This window comes from Hemicordylus capensis, chromosome 1 (genome assembly GCF_027244095.1).
Source record: "Hemicordylus capensis ecotype Gifberg chromosome 1, rHemCap1.1.pri, whole genome shotgun sequence".
Taxonomy (NCBI): domain Eukaryota; kingdom Metazoa; phylum Chordata; class Lepidosauria; order Squamata; family Cordylidae; genus Hemicordylus; species Hemicordylus capensis.
The window spans coordinates 152,895,052-152,918,847 of NC_069657.1; the positions used below are offsets into that span (position 1 = coordinate 152,895,052).

At 41.8% G+C, this 23,796-nt stretch overlaps 1 protein-coding gene across 5 annotated transcripts in view; it reads right to left on the minus strand.

Moving 5' to 3' along the window:
- Positions 1-3,665: 3,665 nt before the first annotated feature.
- The window catches only part of XRCC5 (X-ray repair cross complementing 5), a 78,082-nt gene continuing 57,951 nt past the window's right edge, over positions 3,666-23,796 (minus strand). For all 5 annotated transcript variants that reach the window (XM_053299953.1, XM_053299922.1, XM_053299937.1 and 2 more), the window contains 5 exons: positions 15,700-15,809; positions 15,058-15,154; positions 10,945-11,012; positions 7,081-7,152; positions 3,666-5,962 (listed from right to left, as the gene is read on the minus strand). In XM_053299953.1, the coding sequence (XP_053155928.1) occupies positions 5,948-5,962; positions 7,081-7,152; positions 10,945-11,012; positions 15,058-15,154; positions 15,700-15,809 (362 nt within the window). In that variant the 3' untranslated portion in view covers positions 3,666-5,947. The remainder of the gene's footprint in view (positions 5,963-7,080; positions 7,153-10,944; positions 11,013-15,057; positions 15,155-15,699; positions 15,810-23,796) is intronic.

Below are 23,796 nucleotides of genomic sequence, written 5' to 3' on the forward strand. Positions count from 1 at the left end.
TCCCTCACTGGTAAACTGGTAAATTCAGATCACAGGCAGAAAACAAGGCAAACAAAGTGCACCACACTGAAATGGGTGGGATTGCTCCTGAAGACACAAAAGGAAAAGTGGTGATCTGGAGTTGCTCCCCATTTTCTCCACTTCTTGTAATATTTACAAAAACAAAGATCTTAACATCTCAAAGTCAGGATTTGGATAAAAGGTATGAGGGAGATTTTTAAAAGACACTAAGAATTGAAGCAAACCAGCAGTCTCTTTATATACATGTATCATGTCTACCCCTACCCCCCGCCCCAAGTCCTGTTATGCTACCTCATCATGGTGGTAGGGAGCTGTTCCTGGGACAGATGAGCGGAGTACAGCAGTATACTCTCAGTAGGGTCACCCAAAGCATGAAGGTCACCCCAGCTGCCCAGCTAAAGCAAGCAGGCACCTATATTGGGCAGCAGTGATATAGGAAGGTGGTGGAGGCAGACAATCACTTCAGTGACAACGACAAAGGCATCATTCCATACTGTGCAGGAGAAGGCAATGGTAAACCACTCCTGCATTTTACCAAGAAAACCACATGGATGGTACTCAACATGCTACTGAGGAAGAGCTGAGGATGTCTCTGAGTACTGATGGTGTTTATGACGCGGTTAGATTAAAGCCTTTTGGACATCTAGCGGCTGATGTTGCCATGCGAGAAAAGAAAATCCAAAGCTGCAAAGACAGAATTGCAATGGGGACATGGAACGTAAGAAGCATGAATATGGAGAAGCTTGACACAATGAAAGATGAAATGAATCGACTACAGATTGACATCTTGGGCATTAGTGAATTAAAATGGACTAGAAGGGCACTTTCAGTCAGAAAATCATACCGTTTAATACTCAGGACATGAAAAATAAAGAAGGGATGGTGTTGCTTTCATAGTCAGGAAGGATATAGCAATGGCAGTACTTGGGTACAATGCAGAACCCTTTAACATGACAGTTTTTCAAGTCTATGCCCCATTGACTGATGCAGAAGAAGCGGAACTTGATGAGTTTTATGCTCAGGTTCAGTCTAAAGTTGACAGAGCATGCAAGCAAGATGTGTTGGTGGTAGTTGAAGACTGGAATGTCAAAGTTGGAAATGGTAAGGAGGAAAACACAGTTGGATTGTATGGCCTAGGAAACAGAAACGAAACAGGAGAATGACTTATTAGTTTCTGCCAAGCCAATGATTTCTTCATTGCTAACACATTCTTCAAACAACCAAAGCGTCACCTATACACATGGAGTACGCAGAAATCAAACTGATTACATTATTGGTGCAAGGAGGTGGAAGAGCTCAGTTATAACAACAAAAACGTGGCCAGGGGCTGATTGTGGTACAGATCACGAACTGCTCATGCACAAGTTCCAAATCAAGCTAAAGCGGAAAAACAACGCTATCCAGTTTCCACGATATGCTCTTGAGAATGTACCCACCATTTTCAAGGAGAACATCAGGAACTGCCTTGAATTTCTGAACCTCATTGATAGGGAACCAGAGGAACTGTGGAATGAAATCAAAGACGCTTTTAAGGAAGACTGTGAAAAGAGACTGCCAAAGACCAAGAAACAGAAGAAAACAAAATGGGTGTCAGAACAGAAGGTGGAAATTGCCAAGAAGAGAAGAGAAGCCAAAATCAAAACAGATAAAGACCCCTGTAAGGAACTTAATATGGAATTTCAGAAAGCTGTTGGAAGAGTCAAGGAACAGTACTACAGTGACATCTGTAAAGACCTTGAGGATGGAAATAGACATGGAAAAACAAAGGAAGTTTCCCAAAAGATCTCTGAACTTAGAAGGAGGTTTGGTATGTTACCTCGAATTACATACCAACCTCGAATTGGTATGTTAAGGGATGCCAAAAGACAGATAGTAACTGATTCAGAGAAGATCAAACAGAGATGAGAGGACTGTACTAAAAATCTGTACAGCAGGGACTTCAAAATCCAGGATAATCTAGAAGATATTCCCTACTTGCAAGAACTTCTAGTACAGGAAGGTAAAGTTAGATCAGCACTTCGGTCATTACCAAGTCGGAAGGATACAAGAACTGATGGAATAGCTACAGAAATATAGCAAGCAACAGAAGAAGAATCAACCAAGGCTTTAACCAAACTATACCAGCAAATTTGGAGAACGACACAGTGGGCCAACAGATTGGAAGAGGTCAGTCTACATACCCATACCAAAGAAAGGAGACTTAACAGATTGTGCAAACCATTGCACAATATCCTTAATTTTACATGCTAGCAAAATAATGATCAGGATCATCCAATGCAGATTAGAGCCCTACATGGAAAGGGAAATGCTGGATGTTCAAGCACATTTCAGGAAAGGCTGAGGAACAAGAGACATCATTGCCGATGCACACTGGATAATTGAGAAAGCCAAATACCCAAAAGAAGTCAATATGTGCTTTATCAACTACAGAAAAGTCTTCAATTGCGTCGCCCATGTCAAGTTGTGAAATATCCTTAGGAAAATGGGCATCCCAGAACATCTAATTGTTCTCATGAGAAACCTATACACAGGACAGGAAACCACAGTCCTGACAGAACATGTGAAACAGACTGGTTCCAGATCGGCAAAGGAGTAGCACAAGGCTGTATACTTTCTCCTTATTTATCCAGTTTATATGCTGAACATATACTGAGCGAAGCTGGATTGGAAGTTGAAGACAGATCATCCTGGAGAGAATCTATCTATGTAGTTGCTAAGAGTCGACACCGACTTGATGGCACTTAATCAATCAATCAAGTCTAGCGGTCAAAGAGGCCATCAAGTCACCATAAGGTGGTTCAGGAGTGCTGAAAGAAGTATGAACACCAAGACCATGGCCCATTTTTTCTGCGTGCTTGACTGGGTCAGCACAGTGTCCCAGGCTGCCTGTGCTTTCATGAGGCAGCCTCAGCAGGGTGTGTGTGTTTGGGGCAATGTTTAAAAGTAGTAATCTGCACCCAACTCAACTTTCCGCCATCCCAAGCAGCTTTTCTTTCAGTAGACTTCTGTGGACGGGTGTAAGAAGCATTAAAGTCCTCACACAACAGAGTATGCTGTGGTGGTGAGGTTTAGCCCAAGGAATTATCAAGAGACAGTAGTAGGCAGAGTTCAAAAAACAAATAAAGATTTATGAAGGAACTAAAACATCCCATACTAAGAGAGAACTGGGAAGGCCTAAGTTCTCCAGGAAATCAAGTCATCCCCTCCAATGTTCCATCTGTTGTATATAACAGGGCTGCACAACTTCAGGCCTCCAGCTGTTGTTGGACTACATCTCTCGTCATCTCCAGCCATAGGGGCCAAGAGTCAGGGATGATGGAAGTTGTAAGCCAATAACAGCTAGAGGGCCGACGTTGTACAGCACTAGTCTAGAACAATCATCTTCCAGATATGATCTATGACTTTAGTGTGCTTCTGGATGAACATATATCACATTTATAGTCTTAGTTTTTTATGTCCGGGTTGGAATTGGTTATTTTAGTTTCTTCACAACTGAGTGCTTTTTGTTAGAGAACCTTCTGATCTAACATATCATCTAAACATTTGCTGACAGTTTACTAGAAAAGAATGTATCCTTTTAACACATGCAAGTCAGAGGAGGCATGGAGTAGAGATTTTAGATGGAGAAAGAAAACATCACGAACTTTCTATTAACAAAAAGTATTTTAATAATTGTATTCTTCAAGGCTGCAAACTTAATCAATTTGATCAATCTATGTAAAACTTCTAAATGGCTTTTAGGATGGTACCCATGGTTAACTGGACAGCATGTTTATTTTAAAAATTAACTTTACTACATATATTTAGAAAAAACTGTGGACAGCAGGGAACACTAAAGAGGAGGCACTTCCTCCTCTTCCACAGAAGAGAGAATGCCTCTTCTAATATGAAGCCTGATGAGACATGGATATCATCTTAAAACAATGAAAATAAGCATTATGCTTCAGAACTACTATTCTGAAGAAAAATACACAGATGTATTGATTAGAAGTCATGCAATTAACTAGTATTTCTTAAACTGGGAAACAGACCTCAGTATTCAAAAGAAGCCAGCAGAACATTTACATAAACCAATTTGTTACTTTAAGAACGAAGTAGTAACAACTATATACACATGCACATACATAAACACACACAGAGAACATTAAGATTCTGGTCATTCTAGACAGCCGCAAGCCCATCAGCCTCTGGGAACCTGCCGGAATTCAACAGGAGGAGCCCCCTTTTGCAAATATGTACTTGGATCTTGGTGCATAGGGAGAATGTTGGAGAAAATGAAGGTTGCTTCCAGACTGGTTTCTCCAGGGATTGTGGTGCTTTTGCAATGACCTGCATGCTGATTCTGCATGCTGGGCACCTGCAAACCAGACATCAACTGTGCCAACTCCTGTGCTGATCACTACTAGTCCAACATACTAGAGATCAACACTGAGGCAGGGAAGAAAAAAATATTCATCACACAAAACCAACCTAATCCCTAACCAAGTTAAAAGGTACTTGTTTTACAAGGTACTTCTTGTTTTGCTCCTGTTTCATTATGGAAAACCAGAACCTGGAAGTGCCCTAAAACCCATTTCTCTTGTGGCTAGCAAAGAAGATACTCCTGTTTTTTGAACAAGGTGGCATCTTATATGATGTGCAGGAACAAGACGAAAATATTCCTGTCAAATGTATGTCAGCATTTAATATTTTCCTCTTGAGTTTTTATTTTTTTTTTATTTTAGCGCTTTGTATTTTGTCTCCCCAAGGTACAATATCAATATTGTAAAGTATAATATTACAAAATACTTTTAAGTACAAAAACAGTTATAACAAACAATTCGGCATCCAGTGAGCAACTGGCTGCAATCTGTAAGTACCATGGCTTTAGCATTGGTGGTTCTGACAGTGAGGTCAACCATAAGACCAGTTATTTTAGGAAAGTGACAGGTAACAAAAACAGCCAAAGATAATGACCCAGAAGGAAAAGATAAAAAGGCAGCTCTCCAGAAACAACCTAGAATGATAAAATGAGGAGTTGATGGGGAGAAGGGGGAAGAGGAAGGAAAGGAAATTATGGTACCCAATCTGAGCAACCCTATGGATACATCAGAGCCATACAATAGGAACTTCATCATAGGTTTTGTTTAGCCACTGTGACTCCCACTCTCCTCCTCCACAGGTACCTTCATTCACCTTTTTCTCATTGCTGTCAGACAACACTAGAGTCCTGCTGGCTACACCTGGCAGGCTGAAACAGCTCAGTGAAGGGACCTGTGGAAGAGTGGGATGGGAGTCACAGCAGCTGCCTTTCAACATGTAAAGGCACAGCCACAACCTGAGTTGACAACAAACCTTTTGAGCATAAAAAGTGATTTTCAGTTTGTCTAGAGGATAATGAAATGGAAAGGACACAAACACTACTGAGACTGTACAAGGTAAATATTTGTAATGCTAGAAGTTTTGCTAGGTTGCAGCTTATGAGCACAAATCTTTGGAATAGATCTCTATTGGTATTTCAGGCATTTATAGTGGTCATGAACATACAACATTGCTTTAAGCATGCCAAAAAGTATGTGTGTGTCTGAATCTGAAGTCCATTGTGATTTCACTCCGACAGCACTCCCTCCATAGGAGATATTCACTAGTGAAATTAAAGCATCAAAATTTCTTGTGAATATAACACACTTCTTTAAAAGGTGTGAAATGGCAATGTAACCAGATTATATGAACTCATCTTATTAAAGGAAGATTTCGTACATAAAAATACTATGGGTTGTGGCAAATAATACAACAAAGATTTCCACCACACTTTTCCTTGGAGATAGCCACCTCTCTCTGGAACCAAGCAGCTGTAGAAGACTTCTTGACCTGCATCTTTCTTCACTTATGTTCCTCTCCCTCGATCTTAGAGATGTCTTCAGATCCACAGACGCTGCCCATTCATTTAAATCATGTCCAGCTGAAAAAGAAAGGGGCTTTTGGGAGAGGGGCTACTGATGTCAGGCTAAAGTGTGTGCCAGATGGCTAGAGATGGTTATTAAAGCGGTTATTACCCACCGCTCTGGGCTCCATGGAGGAAGAGCGGGATATAAAATGTAAAATGAAATGAAATGAAATGAAGATAAAGAAGGATCTGTGCAATCTCTTAAACTTGAGGAGGACTTACTGACAAAGTATCTGACAATGCTTTATTTGTAAGAGTGAGATGCCATATTCATATCCAATGCCATATTCTCAGCAAATAAGGTGCCCTCCACAATTTAAAAATAAAATAAAAAATCCAACCCTTCTATTTCACCTGGGTGGGAGGGATGTATGGGGAAAATTAGCAGCTTCCCTCCTGGGGCAAAAGGCAGATTGGAGGAGGGTGATTTTCATTAGGAAAACAGTACAAAGGGAAGAGTTAAGTCCCCTGGTCTCAATCATCATAACTAACTTGTCTGATTAATTTCAAGGGGAAACCACTACTCGTGAGTAACTTAAGCTGGATGCCAGTGCTATTCCTTTTTAAACATGCACAGTCATTAAAAGATGGAAATGCAATAACACATTACTCTCATGTCTAATTTGACCCTTGGATTCCCACCTAAAGCCAGCCAGCAAGAGAAGATAGGGAGGAAAAGCCCCTACAAGTTCTTTGTATCTCTGCAGCTTCCAGGCTTAGCAAAGCAGTTTTGGTGGCTGCAGTGCTAACCCTCTTCTGCTGAAAGAGAAGTGCCTCTGTTTCCATCTGCTCCAAGGTCCTCTCCACCCCTAGACCTTCAGGTTCCCACTCCAAGTGTCTTGCACACCTTCCCTGGGAGCCTGCCCTAATGTCTGAGAACCACTGCTTTACCATTTAAATTATTAGAAAATATTGTACTACTCCTGGATTAAGATTTATTAGGACCACTCAGGTCCAGAATAAAATTTCTTCTGAGCCAAATCTGACCTGCAAACCACTAATGGCCACCCCTGCCCAAGATTAGTGAAGCATGAGAAACCTCCCACTGAAAGAATCATCTATTGCTCATATTGTTCTCAAATACAATCTCCAGTTACTACAACAACATTGTAGGATTTATTTAGAATACTTACTAGATCATCAACATCACCACCTTCATCTGCCACTGGTGAGACATCCATGGGCTTTTCCTTGGGAGCCAGGAACTACAAAAAACACATGTTTATTTGAACAATACACATTAAATGCAACCTTTGCCATCAATTTAATGGAACATTGTAAAGAGGCGTGTACATTTGGGGGGATATGAAACAAAAGGATCTGTCAACAACAGCCATTCTTATCAATATCTTGCAGTTAGTAATGAAGAAACATTATGAAGTGTGGTTTCAAATGGGGAGCAAATAAACCATTGCCTCACATAAAACATATTTTGGCATGCATACATGCCCCAAGTTGGTCATCTGAGGCTCAGACAAATAAATCGTGCAGGAGCTAAAATTCAGCAAAGCAAAGCTAAGTCTATTTGCGACAATAACGACAGCTTAAATTTTTTAACAGGGTCAACAAAACAAAGATACTATTAAGAAAGGAGCACACATTCTTCCCTTTCATTGCTAGCTAACAGGCACAGAGGACATTTTGCTCTTACCATTTCTGACAATGGGAAAGCAGAACTTGTGTGTCAAACTACATGGCTGGATTGCAGCTATGCCCTCTGATAGCGCTTCTACTGCAGGGATATTGTGTTTATGCAGCAATTAAATATTTTGTTGCCGGTAAAAGCCAAGTCTTGAGGATGTGCGTTCCCCTGCCCGCCCCACTTCTGTTCACAACATGAATATCATTATGGTGCCAGCGCTTTTAATCAGGGCTATCCTGCCACCTAATGGCGCAGCGGGGAAATAACTTGCCTTGTGAGCAAGCAGTTGCCGGTTCGAATCCCCACTGATACGTTTCCCAGAAAATATAAATGCCTATATTGGGCAGCAGCGATATAGGAAGATGCTGAAAGGCATCATCTCATACTATGCAGGAGATGGCAATGGTAAACCCCTCCTGTATTCTACCAATGACAACCACAAGGCTCTGTGGTCACCAGGAGTTGACACCGACTCGACGGCGCCACTTTACTTTATCCTGCAAAGATATGGGCACAAAATGAATGTTTGGAATATATTATCTGGATCAACTGCAGCTAGTGCAAAATGCGGCAGCTAGGGTTTTATCTGGAGCTGCCTGGAGGGAGCACATCACACCCATTTTGAAAGAGCTGCACTGACTACCAGTTTGTTTCCAGGTCCAATTCAAGGTACTGGTTTTGACCTTTAAAGCCATTAACTGTTTGGGCCTGGGATACCTGAAGGACCGCCTGCTCCCAAGGGTTGCTGCCTGCTTGACAAGGTCATCTGAGGGGGCTCTGCTCCAGGTGCCGACAATGAGGGAGGCTCGGCTGTCGTGTACTCGGGACAGGGCCTTCTCTGCTGCTGCCCCCAGACTCTGGAATGCTCTCCCGGTGGCTTTTCGCTCCTAAGTCTCCATCACAGCTTTTAGAAAGTGTGTTAAATCGTGGCTTCTCACCCAGGCTTTTATATGATTGTCTCTGATGCTGCTCTTTGTCCTCTGTGTTGCTTTTAAGCTTGTGTTTTAAATTTTTAATCAGATTTGTTTTATTTTTTAGCTTAATATTTTAATTGTGTCTTTTTTTACAATCTTGTTTTTAAATTTTGCTGTAAACCGCCTTGGGATTGTTTTAATGAAAGGCGGTATATAAATTAAACAATCAATCAATCAATCAATCTTTCAGAATTACTTAAATATGTATATATCTCATTAACCAATGCAAATAATTAACAGTATATGAAAAAACCAAGTAGGAGTAAGAGCAGCAAACAGCGAGGCTGCCTTTTCTACCACAAAAGGACATTCTTACATCCACCAAGTAGCTTCAAAAATGTTCTTGTTTTCTAAAAACTGGACCCCAAAACACTAGTCATTCCCAACATATATGCAAATCTGATCACACTGTATTAAATAAATTTGACTAAAATATGTATTAGAACCCAGTTCTTCATTTTCTCATTTGACTCTACTGTGGTGCTCAGTAATCACACATCCCAGTATAGGGTACACACTGCACTTTTGAATGTCACATTTACCTATGATGGCTTTTTTACTTCCATCAGTTATCCCAAGTCCACACCTTTCCTGAGCTGTGGGCAAACAATATCCTGCAAGTCATGTTGAAAACTGCATGACTTTTGTGGGAAAAGGCAGATTCGCTAAGGTTACACAGAGGGGAAGACTGCACAGCCTCAACACATCTTGCTTACATGCTTCCTTCCCTGACACTGTGGATATAATGCCATTATCACACAGGCAATATTGAAGTAAAAGCAAGTTGTCAGATTTAAAAGCCTTTTTCCACTGGAACAAATCCCATTTTACATAGTTAATTAAGGTAAAATGCTATTTCTGAAAGTTACATATTTGCTCTGAGGTTTCCAAAGTGGCACCCAGCACTAAATTAGATGTAAACAACACATCAGAGTAACTGAAGTAAACTGAAGATGAGAAATTGCTTAGCAACAAAATTAAACTTTTTATTTCCCATCAAGAAAGCGCTGAGTATCAGCAGTTGGTTTTTTCCCTTCCCTGACAAGATCTGTTTTACATTTATGCAGAAGCGAAATTACATATAATAGTTGTGCTGAAACCCATTACCTTCCTCAAGACAACGACAGTGTGTGTTTGGCAGGGCTGATCTTTTAACATCACGTCTCTGTGTTTTAAAGAGGAATGTTTCCTACCTGCGTTCTTTCAAGAATACGCTAACTTAATGAGAACAACTCTCTCAATGAGAAAGATTAAGGCCTGATTTACACAGAATATGGGCCATGGGGAAGTTCTTAACTGTGTAAGCTTCCTAAGTGTGTCCAAACATTTACATGCACTCTCCCCTTCCTATATTAATTAACATGCCAGCAGAAGTGGCTTGGGTGGATGCACTACTGGATGTGATTGACCAGGCATACATGGAAGGTTACATGGGTTATGGTCTCCCATGGGATCCACATCTTGTATAGATAAGCCCTTAAATCTGGTCTACACATGCAGCAGAATGAGATGGTAGAATGAGATGGTATGCACTTCAGCGTATAGGTGTGAAATCACATTTTTGAATGCTCTCTAATGAAAGAGCTTCCTGCATATAATAAACTAACACGTGATAAAGAAAGTTTGGGCATCTCCTTCTTGCTGATGTGTATTTTTACAGTTATGAAGCTTTTTACATTGCTCCTCAATGTATCCCCCACTTGCAATCTGGTGGTGCAATCAAGAACTTTATAATTTCGGGTGACCTTCTCATTGGGCTGCATGTAGAGAACATGCTAGAGAGAAGGCATTGGCGGGGCATAGTTTTCCTTCCAACAAAAAAAGTGACCCTGTGCTGAACAAGCCTTCTGTTCCCATGTCATTTTGCCTAGTGCATCTATACTCATTTGTATCACAGCTTCAACGGCAAAGGCAACTGGTGTCCTGTAAGCCAGCAAGGTTTTAGGTCCCTATATGTAAACCATGAAGATGTGATTAAGAGAGGCCACGATCCTCAGAAGACGAATCAACGGCATCACAGTGGGAGAAACACAATAGCTAGCAGGCTCTCAGAGCAACAGGAGACAGGAATCTGCCTCTAGGGCTGCAATCTTAAACATACTTCCTAGGGAGAAAGTCCCACTGGGCACAATATAACTTTCTTCCTAGTGAACATGCATAGGATTGCATTGTAAGCCTAGGAGGACCGTGTATTTATAGTTTCACACATGTAAACAGTAAAGCATACAATTTTTGCACAGAATAGCCTGCACAATCAAATGGGTGTTATTTGGCCTAAAGTGGGATCATTTCAGTATGCAGATAAATGACAGGCTCTCCATGTCTATCGAGAGCCTGCTATCGAGAGCCTATTGTCACAATTAAAGCATTTCTGACAATACCTTTTCGGCATCTTGAGCTGTCAGAGAGCTTCCTGCAGCTTCTTCTTTGCTGATCAAGGAGATTCTATCTAAAACCAAATGACACACAATTATTATATAACCTGAAGTCAAGTCTAATCAACTGGGCATAGTAACTATCTTTCAAAGGCCCATGACTATACAAGCCATAGATTACTCTCTTACTACTCTGCATTTCTGAAAATGGCAGCATGTATATTTCTTTACAATAGTCATTTTCAATGCTCTGTTTTCTTTCTCCATTTCCTTTATAGCTGAAACTCCATTAACACAAACTCCATTTGTCAGTATTCATGCAGGGCAGGGTGATTGCATTCTCAATTCTAGATTCTTGGGGAAACCAAGCATTGGTTACTCACCGTGAAGGTGCCGAGTCCAAGGGTGTCTCACATGTGGGTTATGCAATCCCATGTGACTCTAAAAGACAGGACTATGCTAATTAGGATAAGCTTTTTAAGGCTGGAAGGAGCAAACCCTCCTCAGCTCTTTAGGCCAAGAAGCGACAAGTACCTCAAGGAAGAAAACTTCTATATAAATAAGAAACAAACGTGTTCAAAAAACACACACACTAAAAAGCAGAAGGAACTGACTGTCCAAGGAAAAGAACGCAAAGCAGAAAACTATAGGATAAGTTTCCCGGTAGTATACTGCAGAACAAAACTAAAGATGCGCAGGTCACATGGCTGAATCAGTAACCAGAAAAAAGAGCGTCTACAACCCCAAGGTCCCTGGAAAGTAGGTGCTGGTGTCAAAGGGTGGGTTGAGATGCCCTTTGACTCAGCAGCAAGAAGGAGGCTTCACAGTGGGTAACCAATGCTCCGTTCTCTGCTGCTGTAGTCCAAGGGCATCTCACGTGTGGGGACATACCACAGCCCTAAGTCCAACCAGGGAGGGTAAAACTGCACCTACTCTGCACAGAGTACCTGCTGGAGGACTCGCCTTCCAAAAGTCACTTGAGCAGAGGCAAAGGCATCTAATCTATAATGTTTAGTGAATGTGGAAGGCGTCCGCCAGGTAGCTGTCCTACAAATATCCTGGACAGGAGCATTCATAGAGAAAGCTAAAGACACAGCTGCAGCCCTAGTGAAGTGGACAAACATCTTAGTGGGTGGCCTGAAATTCTGTGATTCATAGGCCAATGCTATGCATGCCTTCAATCACCTGGCTATGGTGGCAGATGTGACAAGCTGGCCCATAGAATGTGGCAAGAATGAAATAAAGAAGGACTCTGAAGTTCTAATGTGCTTTGTCCACTTAATATATACCTTAAGGCATCTACGGACATCAAGCTTGTGCCAGGCCTTCCCCTCCAGGTGAACTGTCTTAGGCCAAAAGGAAGGCAAAATAACATCCTGAGACACATGGAAGGGTTGATGCATGGAGCTAACAAGAGGCCGAATGGAAGCGCTCTGTACTGGTAATGGACCCCTGAACATGAGGAAGCGAAGCAGGTGACAACTGTCCTGGTGGACTGGTATGTGTAAATAGGCCTCTTTGAGGTCTATAGACACGAGGAGGTCTAAGTGGTGGAGTGCCTCTGTGATGGAGCGAAGGGATTCCATGCGGGACGTGCGTTTGCGCATGAAGTGGTTCATGTGCTTTTAAGTCCAATACCGCTCCGAGGGAGCCATCCTTTTTGGCACGGTGAATATTATGGAGTAAACTCCTGTGCCTTGCTGTTGTAGGGGAATGGTTTCCACAGCTCCTATTGTCAGAAGATAGCGAATCGTCTCCTGAAAACCTTGATTCTTGTGCTGCCAGTGAGAAGAACGGGTAAGAATCTGTGGGGAGGACGGCTGGATAATTCTATGGAGTAACCCTCTTTTACAGTGGAGAGTACCCACAGGCCTGACGTGGTGGCCTCCCAAGTGCACCAGTGTGAGGAGAGGTGGCCGCCTAGGGGCACCTACCTCCCCCCGTCATGCCTGTTACTTTGATTGCTTGGCCTGGGTATTGCAGGATGCCCTGTTCCCAAAGGCCTGTCTGGTTGGTCATATTCTCCGCCCTTAGTCCATTCGCTCTTTGCTGCTTCCATGAACTATTTTGGGAGTGGAAAAGATACATTATTAGGTTTAAAACCCAGGAAGACCAGAGCACTTTTACTAGTTGGTTGGGCCTCCTGGGAAGAAGGAGGATTAAGACCCAGAGCGTGTACTGTTTTGGTCAGGAGGGGTGCCAAATCAATGGCTTGGAATAGTCTTAGAGGTGTCTCCGAAGATTTAGGTTCTAGGCTATCAGACCATTTCCTCATTTTCATCACTTTTTTAGGGGCTGGTGCCTCAGAAGCAGAAGAAGCTGGACTGGAAGAGGAGAAGGAGACCCGTTTGGTTCGCAGTTGCTTTTTAGATTTTAGTTTTTCCATATCTCTCAAAGGAACTTGCCAACAAGTCCTCAAGCCATGAACCCCAGGCAGGTGGCATGTCCCCCGGTAACTGCGCTAATGGCTGGTCTGAGGGAGTGTTTTGGGTCAGACTAGATGACCTGAAGGGACATCAGGTGGGAGGAGTAGAAGTTTCAGTAGGCCCAATTTGGGCCGAGCTCACCGGGTTAGTAGGCATTGCTGTAGCCAAGCTCCTGGTCACCACTGTGCAAGGAGGTGCTATTGGACCCGCTCCTGTTCCCTCTGATGATGCCCCCGTTCTTGCCAGCGTCATCCTCTTTGGGGACGTCTGGCCAGAGGAAAATGCCACTGCCGGCAGGATTGGACCTGCTCGGCCTTCTGCATGCCCCACAAGACCTTGATGGGTGTGCGGGGGTAGCGGGCATGGTCAAGCTGGGGGGAAGCAGTGAAGTCGTTGCTCAAGCTGCTTCCCCGCCCTCCCTAATGGCGACTGGAGGCTCTGCTTGCTCCAAAATGCCGCCAAACAGCTGACTGGTGGTAGCCACATGTTCTGGAGAGCTGTGAGTGGAAGCCTAGCATGCTGGCCAACAAGGCCCTCGGGGTGGGTTCGCAGGTGCTCGGAGGACCCTCGGCAGGCCGTGCTGTGATCTCCCTCTGGGTGCTCTTATGTGGAGTTACCCAGCCAGCCCTTTCTATGCAGCAGAGGATGCAAAAGAGGCAGAGAGAGAGGAGAGAGAAAACAATCAGAGGGGGGAGGAGCAGGGAGGAAAAGCCAAGAGAAAAAACCAAAAGTAGGTTGAAAATGAAAGCTGAGGAAGAGCTGCCTTAGAGCCTTGCAGGACTAAAAGAACTGGGGAGGGTTTGCTCTTCCCAGCCTTCAAACGTGTATCCTAATTAGCATAGTCCTGCCTTTTAGAGTCACATGGGATCGCATCAAATGAGACGCCTTTGGACTACCGCAGCAGAGAAGGTGTCATTTGTCATCAGTGTCACCACACGAGAGAATGGTCCCTGAGGACTGCATCCACCTTCCCTAACTATTACAAAAGATTGCCTGAATGCATGAGTTGCTGTGAATGTATGTATGGGATGGAATGGAGCACTCTCATAAGAAGTTGTGAACCACCAAGAGCCTTTGGAGTCAGGTGACATATAAATAAAATAAAATAAAATAAAATAAAATAAAATAAAATAAAATGGGAATGAATGCAGGCAAGAGCAGGAGTGACTATATGGCCAAGACAGCACCATCCAGCTACTGCAATATATACAAACATAACTTATGACTATTGAAACATTCTGGTTTTTCAAAGGCTACTCTGATGCAGCACTATTTTGCTTAATTACCAACACCCAGAGATATCAACTTACTATAGCAAACTGTTTTAGAGTATTGTTCATATGCAATATTTGGTGCAAAAGACTATCTTCAGCAGTGACGGCACCAGAAAAAATACTGAGTGGGGGCAAAGAAAGGGCAAAGTGTATTTCTGGGTTGGTGAAAGGTGACCCACATGTTAGATTTCTGAAATAGAAAAGTGGGTGGGGTGTGGCTACTACATTTCAGAGACAGCACATGTGCGCACACACACCCCAGGGTCACCCTGGCTCTTCAGTGAAATAGTACAGATATGCATCTGTTTCATGAATTCTGATGGAAAAAGCACACTTTTCCTTGTAATATTTCCAATTTGCCTCTAAACTTCAATTCTCTTCTCCCTTCTGCATGACACACTGCAAACAATTTGACATACCTTGTATGATAATCTTCCAGAAATCAGTTAAGTTTTTATCTTCCACCATTTTTTTCAGAGCCTCTAGAAAATCATTAAAGCACTGCACCTCTGACAGCTGAAACAACAACGACAACAACAAAGGAACAACACAGAGAAATAAAAGTTAGCTTGACAGCAAAGTGACACCGTATTCTCAATTCATCATAACACTCTGCCTGAAAAGGCGGGGTTGGCGGGGTGAGGAAGGAAGGCAGGCATTTCAAGCTGCTGTACATTCATCTGGCCTCTCTTAGAACCGAACTTCTAATCTGCGGTGAGTCACTAAAGAAATGACATTTCGCAAAGCAGCACTGTCTCTTTTGTCGTTTGCTTTATTTAAGCAGTTATTTGAAGATGGCACAGATTTCTTTTCATCTAACAGGTCACAGGCATTGCCATTCTGCATTTGAAAAACCCCAATAGAGCCTGCTCTAAAAGAGGCCCAAAGACCAAAATATATAGCACGGAATGCCTTTTAAACTTCTCCTATACCAAAACAATTTCTTTCTGGGCAGGCTTTGATGTTGGCTCAACTGTTAGTCTCACACATTTTCAGTACTAGGGAGGTACGTGTCAAATGCCAGGTTCTAGTACAGAGTACAGTTTTCACTTCCATGTTACCTCAATAGCTTCCTCTCTGAAAGCTTTTATACAATTGATGCTCTTCATATAGTATAGCAGCTTCCTGTTTTCCAAAAACTGATGAATGTGGTTAATCAGCTGCTGACTGACTAGAAGACAAGAACACAAAAGTTACAGGAATTTTCCATAAAGTATGATCAGTGTACATCTCAACTATATGATACATGACAGCACTGGTTAAAACTCTGACGTCCGACTGTATGCGTGGGGGGAGGGAGGCAGGAAAGGAAGATATTCAACAAGAGCTAAACCTGTAGCCCCAACACTGTTTTCCCTTCATTACCACATTCTGTTTTATGTCACCAACAAACAAGATAAGCTAATGTGAAAAGCAGGCAAAGGATAGAACAGAGTGCTAAGTCTGCTGGCACAAGCCTGTGCACTTTCAAACAAGCCACTCAGTCCATGTTGCTCAATGGGAGGCCATTATACCACAACTGGGACTAAAGGAAAGGAAAGATTGTGCCGTCAGGTCAGTGTCGACTCCTGGCGACCACAGAGCCATATGGTTTTCTTTGGTAGAATATAGGAGTGGTTTATCACTGCCTTCTCCCGTGCAGTATGAGACGCTGCCTTTCAGCACCTTCCTATATCGCTGCCCAATATAGGAGTTTCTCATATTCTGGGTAACACCCCAGCAGAGATTCGAACCAACAGCCTCTTCCCTGCTGCAGTTTTGCTGCTCTGTCTCTTTTCCATGTAAGCTCTTATTCTTTTCCTCTCCTTTTAGGGCTTCTTTGGAAAGGACTTTAAGTGTCAGACAGACAGGCAGGTTGATGGGCATGCCTATCACACTGTATCCCACTCTTCCCTGAAGAAGCTTGGGACAGCATCAAGGAGCTCAGGAAGCCATTTGATACTTGCAAGTTCTGCTGGCACACTGCAAAGATGAGAGCAACAAAAGTGCTAATCAATAGCTCTTGCACCTCTTCTCTTATCTTCCACCTCCTCCTCCACTGACTTCCAGTTAAGCACAGCAGTACTAAAACAAATATGGTGGAATTTCCTATTGAGCCAAGATCTACATCTGCCTGTCCTCATAGCCAAGGTGAAGCTTGAACAGATTTCTTTCTTAATTTAGCAAGGCTCACTAGGAAAGAACCATCAAAGAGAAACCTATAGTAGTAGAACAAGAACAACAAATATTTATATACCACTTTTCAACAAAAGCTTCCAAAGTGGTCTACACAGAGAAATAATAAATAAATAAGATGGATCCATGTCCCCAAAAGACTCATGATCTAAAAAGAAACATAAGACAGACACCAACAACAGTCGCTGGAGGTACTGTGCTGAGGGTGGAGAGGGCCAGCTACTCTCCCCCATGTTAAAAAGGTGCCTCTTCGCCAAATCTAGATGTGAAGAGAAAAGCTCACAGAGACACCTAATAGCTGGAAACAGGATTAAGGTTTGAGCCTCTTTGTTAACAAAATTGTTAACAATTTCTCAAACCACGGAAATTTTTGACTATTATAATGCTAGCATTCAGGCAACAGTCTTAACTTTGATTTTTCCTTTATTAGGTTAGTATCTCATTAAAAAAAAATTGACCCAGTTTTATCTTGAAAATCAAGATAATCAAGGAAATTAAGCAAGGTATCATCATCTCTCCAGACCAAGGAAATGAAAAGTATATGAGATATCCATCCAATGAAAGCACAACTTCCTAGATGAAAGATTCCTGTTCATATAACAGCCACGGCGCAGATCAAGAAGCTCTGCTGGTTATTAATTCTGGCCGTTTGTCTTTGGGAGCTCTATTACATTTTACTGTATTACTACCTTACAGCTAGGTAATCAATTATGTTCTTCATATGACATGCCAGTGAAGACCAAGAACAACTGATTTGGCTGTGTCACTTTACAGTTCTATACCATAAGGAAACCACAGCTTCATGAGGGAATATAAGAGAGTTACATACATTTTAGATTAAAGATAGCTTTAAAAAAACCACACAAATAAATTAAGTGTACCTTAGAAATAATATGGTTTGGTATCAGAGTGTAATATAAAGTCTACATTCAAGCTCTTAAAAATCAGTCTGTGGTTGATAGAGGACCATAGACAGAAGATCACTGAGCTAGATGCTGCTTTCTAAATGAAATTATGAATTTAATTTCATATTAAATGAAACAATGAATCAAGGGCAAAATGCAACTTCTGTGGTCCAGCATTAAACACATCACACATGAACTGTCTTTATCACTATGCAACTTCAGAATATTTAGATCATCAAGAAAGCTGACATGATTATTTCCAATGCCAGTACCAGATCTACAGAGTGGTGCTGGTGTAGAGACTATCCAGGTCATCCCATTTGTCTACAAGGTGCTTTTTTTAAACAAATGCTATCTGGGCATCAAGGGGCTAGAACATGGCATGATGGTTCTCAAAGATTAGCATCTGAATCGACTCACAGACCATCCCAATTGTGACAGCAAGCCCCACCCACTACTCAGAGACGAGAGGCAACTCCTCATCTTCATGAGTATTAGGAACTAGGAGACAGTGGTAGACCTCAGATAGAATTCTGATTGACTTTCCAAGGGTGGTTCTGATTTAGGACAAGCTTTAGCATTCTCTTTTGTGATATATCTAAAAGGAACACAACAAGCCCATGCCGGCTGGAGTAATCTAAAACTCACAGCAATAACTCACCAATACACTTTAAAACGACTCACTGTTTTAATAACAACTTCCCTTAACGGATAATAAGAAATATCCTCACATAAGGAGTCATTACAACTTATTAATCTCTGAAGACAAGAAGTAACTCAATGACGTGCACCATTTTGGAACATAAATTACCTTGAAAACATGCTTTCAAGGCACATCAGTAGAGAAAAATGATAGTAGTAATAAACAGAATGTACAGTGGGTTAATTAAACATGCCCTTGTATGGATATATGGGTGCATATGATTGCCACTCAATTCAAGGAAGCGAATCCATGAGCAGCAATGGGTTGCCACACATGGGTTGATTCACAATCAGCACTAAAGCTGTCTGTGGAGCAGGGAAGTGGAGGATACACATTCAGCACTCCGGGAGGATGCTCATTTGTAGCAAACATTAAGTTGCAACTGTCTACACTGAAAACATTTTCCATACCTATCATATTGTAATTTGTCAATTATTGTGAGGAGAGATTTGTGAGGAGGATGGAAATCTCTGAACTAAGGATAATGTCGCCGTGGACATTGTTAGATGAAACTGGGGTCTGGGTACAGATATGGCAGGCACATGTCCATTTTGGACCTGCATCCTTTGCAAGTACTTAACAGACTGAGCCAGAAGGACTTGCAGGTCTTCACTAACAACAAACAATTCTCTCTCACAGACCTGCCTGGGCAGCTCTTTTCATGGCTCTCCTGACTGGACACTGATGACTCTCCTGTGGGTAAAACAGATCAGACCTAGGCATTTACCTGAGCAATAGTTCACCTGGCCACAAGCTTTCCTGCAGACCCTGTGTTCCCTGACTTTCCCCCACAGAAACAAGTAAAATATTTGGGTTTTATTAATGTTTCCCAGTATTCTTGTCAATGGCCAAAAATAACTGAGAACAAGGTAGGGGGGTTGAGGGGAGGAGACTACCATGACATGTACAAACATTGTGATTACAATCCTTTTGAAAATATCAATAATAATTCATTGATACCTATAATTGGTATAAATGGCTCAATACTTCACAATAAATGTTCCTGATTTCTCAGGAATCTAGAACTTACAAAAGTTAATTTTCCTTTTGGGACTAAATCTTTGCACTTCTCATATAATACAACATAAATCCAAAATGTCTATCTCTCTCTCTCCCCCTCTCACACACTCACACACACTTATCTCACACACATCTCTCAAAATAAAGCATTTCCTCCATACTACAATAATATGTCCAGATGTCAGTGACGTGTAACACAATGGTAGAGAGAACTGGCTCTCAAAACTTTCTACCCACAGGGAATACTTTCCACAGAGTAGTATGCCAAGGAATTTCTGAGCATTGCAGAAGATTCTGAGATGTTTTCTAGGACACCTATTTGTTTTGCACCAGCCTATCAGACCTCATGGTTGTTCTGCACCACTTAATATGATTCCAACATACCCTTATTACTGCAGATTGGATGGAAAGACCATTATTGGTGGGCAAACCTTTTTCAGGAAAGCTTTCCTCATTCCCTATCCCATTAAAAACATTTATGATAAACCTTGAGCAATTCCAGGTTCCTGGAACAGTTTCAAAACACATGTTAACTCAGGGACGGGCTTTCAAAGCACGTTAGCTCAGAGATGCGGTATATTCAGGGACAATATCACTTCTATGTCCTTTGCACCTGGGTTGGCACAAACTAAACGTTTAGTAGCAGTACAAAGAGTAGCAACAGTGATCAACTGGCCCAACAAGGAACTGAACTATAGGCACAAATTTCTCATGACTACAATATATAGGAAGTGATTCTTTAAGGTGTATCTCTTGAATTTGCTGATGTGCATATCATTACCTAGGTAAATGTGTAGTAAAAGATGATAGGGAAGATGATGAGTATCTGGAGCATAAACTGGAAAGGGAGGGTAATACAGGAGACTGTAGAAAGTGTATATTGATGATATGAGGTGGAAGTGAAAGTGAGAACGTTAACTCAGGATTTCCATTCTTTTTACAGTATGACTCAAAGTGGGACTCTCCTTCAATTTGATCGTCACGTGAAGGTTTTTGTTTATACATTTCTGCACATAGCCAACTACTAAATGAAAATTTTACAGTTTCGGCTTCTCATGTGAATTTACTGCCGCCCACCACCATGGCTAATGACTTTCTCATAAAACAGTTTACTTTCTTACAAGTTTCACTAACACAAATTGAGCCCTGCTGTTCTCCATTCCCGCATCCTGCCACTTCTAGAGTGTTGTCTCTTCACTGGTGTGTTAAATTAAAACCCCAGGCACCAAGAGAGAGGCATAGAAGTCTGTGAGAAGGCTCTCATAAGCTTCAAAGAATTCTCAGGCCCCCCCTCCCCTTTAAAAACATGGACTTCTTGTCTATTCTGTACCAACAACACTTGAATGCAGATCTTAGCCCACTTCAGCTTAGTGAAGGCACTTTTTGCAATTACTCCCAGGAACTAAGATCTGCTTGCTTCATTCTATGAGGCAATGTAATTCAGTATTCTAAACAAACTACGAACAAAAGAAAAAGCAACTAGCATGCCTGAATCCACTGTGAGATCCTTTAACAACATGACAAAAGAAAATCTTATCCTGTCTTGCAGATTTCAATACACTATTAACCAGTTTTGAGTACAGTAGAAAGGAGGGCAAGGTTGGCAGTGTTTCTAGAAACACTTCTAATGCTGGCCCTGGCTGAGGACTATATATTAGTGTGGGTAGACCCAAGTCATGTCTGTTTCCAAGTGCTAAGCCTGCTATGACATCGCTTGGGGATGGGCTGTAGCACTCAACGGTAGAGCATCTGCTTTGCATGCAGAATATCCCAGGTTTGATCCCTGACATCTCCAGGTAGGGCTGGGAAAAGATCCTGTCTGAAACCACAGAGAGTACTGCCTTGCATTGCAGACAATTCTGAGCTAGATGGATTGATGGTCTGATTCATTAAGGTGTCTCCTATGTTCACTCATGAGTATAAGTGAACCTGTAGCATGACAAGAATGATGGAGTCTTGGTGGATATTTGTTCATTCAATTTCTCTCTACAACTCCTCTCCCTGCTACCTACATACAGAATCCAAAGCCAAGGGTTTAAGAGTTAATAAGAATATAGCAACCAGGGCACCATTTTAAGGTAAGTTAATTTGCCCTGTATCAAATGGCAGAGTTGCCAGCCAGCTTCAAGCAAAAACTGGAAAGCCATCTGCTGGGGATGTTCTAACTCTGGATTTTCTGCATAAAGTGAAGGGTGGGATTATATGGACTGCATGACCCTCCAGCTCTACAATTCTATGGTATACTGTTACATATGGATCTGATATATCATTCCTGTGACTGTATAGGATATTGAGACTCCTGCACTGAAGTCCATTGACTCACTGCAATGTATTCAAAAAGGTGTCCTGCTCAAGTAGATAAACTTGTCGGCCAACATGATCTCCAACTTCAGATGCACAAACTGCCAAATTTTCAACTCAGATCTATTGGCAACGAACTAACAAATTGCTCACTCAAATTAAACAAAAACATTTGTGCTGAACCATCTTAACAGGATTCCATCTTGAACTAGTAATAATAATTCTAAAAGACTTGAAAGGCATCAAGATCCTCAGGTTTGAAGATCTATAAGTGTGAGATTTGATGCTTGAGTCTCATAGTTTCTTCCTCTTGGAAGCCAGTAAGTGTATAAAAACAAAGACCAGTAATGCAATGGCTACAGTCAGGGCCTTGTGTATTTCACACATTCAAAGGCTTGCCTTGCAGATATAAAATCTTCTGCTTTGTGCAGAATTCAACATCTTGAGTGTGTACTTTTATTTTCATTCAGAAGGTTCTGTCAAGTTTTCAGCCCATCTAGTCATGGTGAAAAACTTCAAAATGCATGTATCACTGTCTGGAATCCTTTTAATTCTGTTTACCCTTGAGTTCTGGCTGTTCACCCTACTGGTTCCAGAACAGAGTTACTCTTAGGTTCTGGCTGTTCACCACACTGGGACAATTCCTATTCATACAAATGCTGGCATACAGAATCTAGCTTGTAATGGGTAAAATCAGACCAAATTTCAGAAAATTCTGATGAATGACTGAGGTACAGCAGTTTTATGAAGCTTGCTTTGAACAGAAGCATGAACTGTCTTCATGCCATTTACAAACTTTTTTTGCCCCTCTCCAAAAAGTATCTTAAACAATGAAAGAGTTGCGCAAAAGACAGCTTGCCTACCCTCACCTATCTTCCCCTGTTACTTGAACACTTGAAGTCATCTTTGGTGCATTCTGGAGCACATGATTTATGTGCATAGGGCAACTGCTTGACCAAAACAGGCTTAACTGGTGTTCTGCATAAACTCAGAACACGTTGAACAGTTCATTCCACAGTCCTCTGTGGAAATTGTTGACAAATTCCAATGGTGGAACATTAATTCCACAGTCCTCAACAGGAATTTGTTGGCAAGCATGCAGGTATTATTTAGCAAATAAAAAAATAGCAGAAAGGATTACTTTAAGAGGGTCTTTTGAAAATCACTGTTGTAGTAGATCAAATTTGCTAAATACCTTGACGGTTCCCCCAACTCCACCCTGTAGCTGCTAGGTGTCACTTATCACCTGAAGCTAGCCATTTGTTCTAAGAGCACCTCACTCTGAGAGGCTGGTTGCCTTAGGTGACACAGGCTGCTAAGGTGCACAGTCTTCTTATGAATGGAACTAGAGAAAATTGGCTTTTGGTCTCTTTCAATCTTACATGTGCATGGCAAAAGCAGACAAACCAGAAAAGAACTGGGCAGTAGTTCCATTTATTGGTAGCTTCTATGTCTTTACTAAATGTATTACCCAAGCAAAAGCCATTGCAATTGGGGATTCTGGGAGTTGTAGTCTACAACATCTGGGAATCCTTGTTAAAGGAAACACTATGCCCATCACCTGCGATTACTACTCTCTGCTTGGCTTGATCTTACTGACCCTCTAACTGCCATCTCAAAATGATCCCCAAGTGACTGGAAGCGTCTTGGAAAGAGGGAATATTTAAATAGATATTTTTATATCTAGAAAAAAATATTGACCAAAGCAAGACTAACACAATGCCGGCAAGAAGAGCATTTTCCATCATGCAAAGGAGAAGGATGATTTTCATCAATCTTCCATTCTGCCTGCAGCCCTCTGTGCCTCCTGAAAATATGTCCCTAAAGGCTGTAGGATCCTCAGGGGAATATTTTCAGAAGGCACAGGCTGCAGTTGAGGGAAGGTGTGGCTCGTCAAAAATCATCCCTCCCCAGCATGTGATGGATCATGCTATTTTGCCAACATTGTGTTATTCTGGATATCTGCCACTGTAGTTTTTTCCCAACTGTCTGCTTGATAGTAATATGAATGCCATAACTGGTTTGCTTTAAACAAACATTAAAACGAAATGACT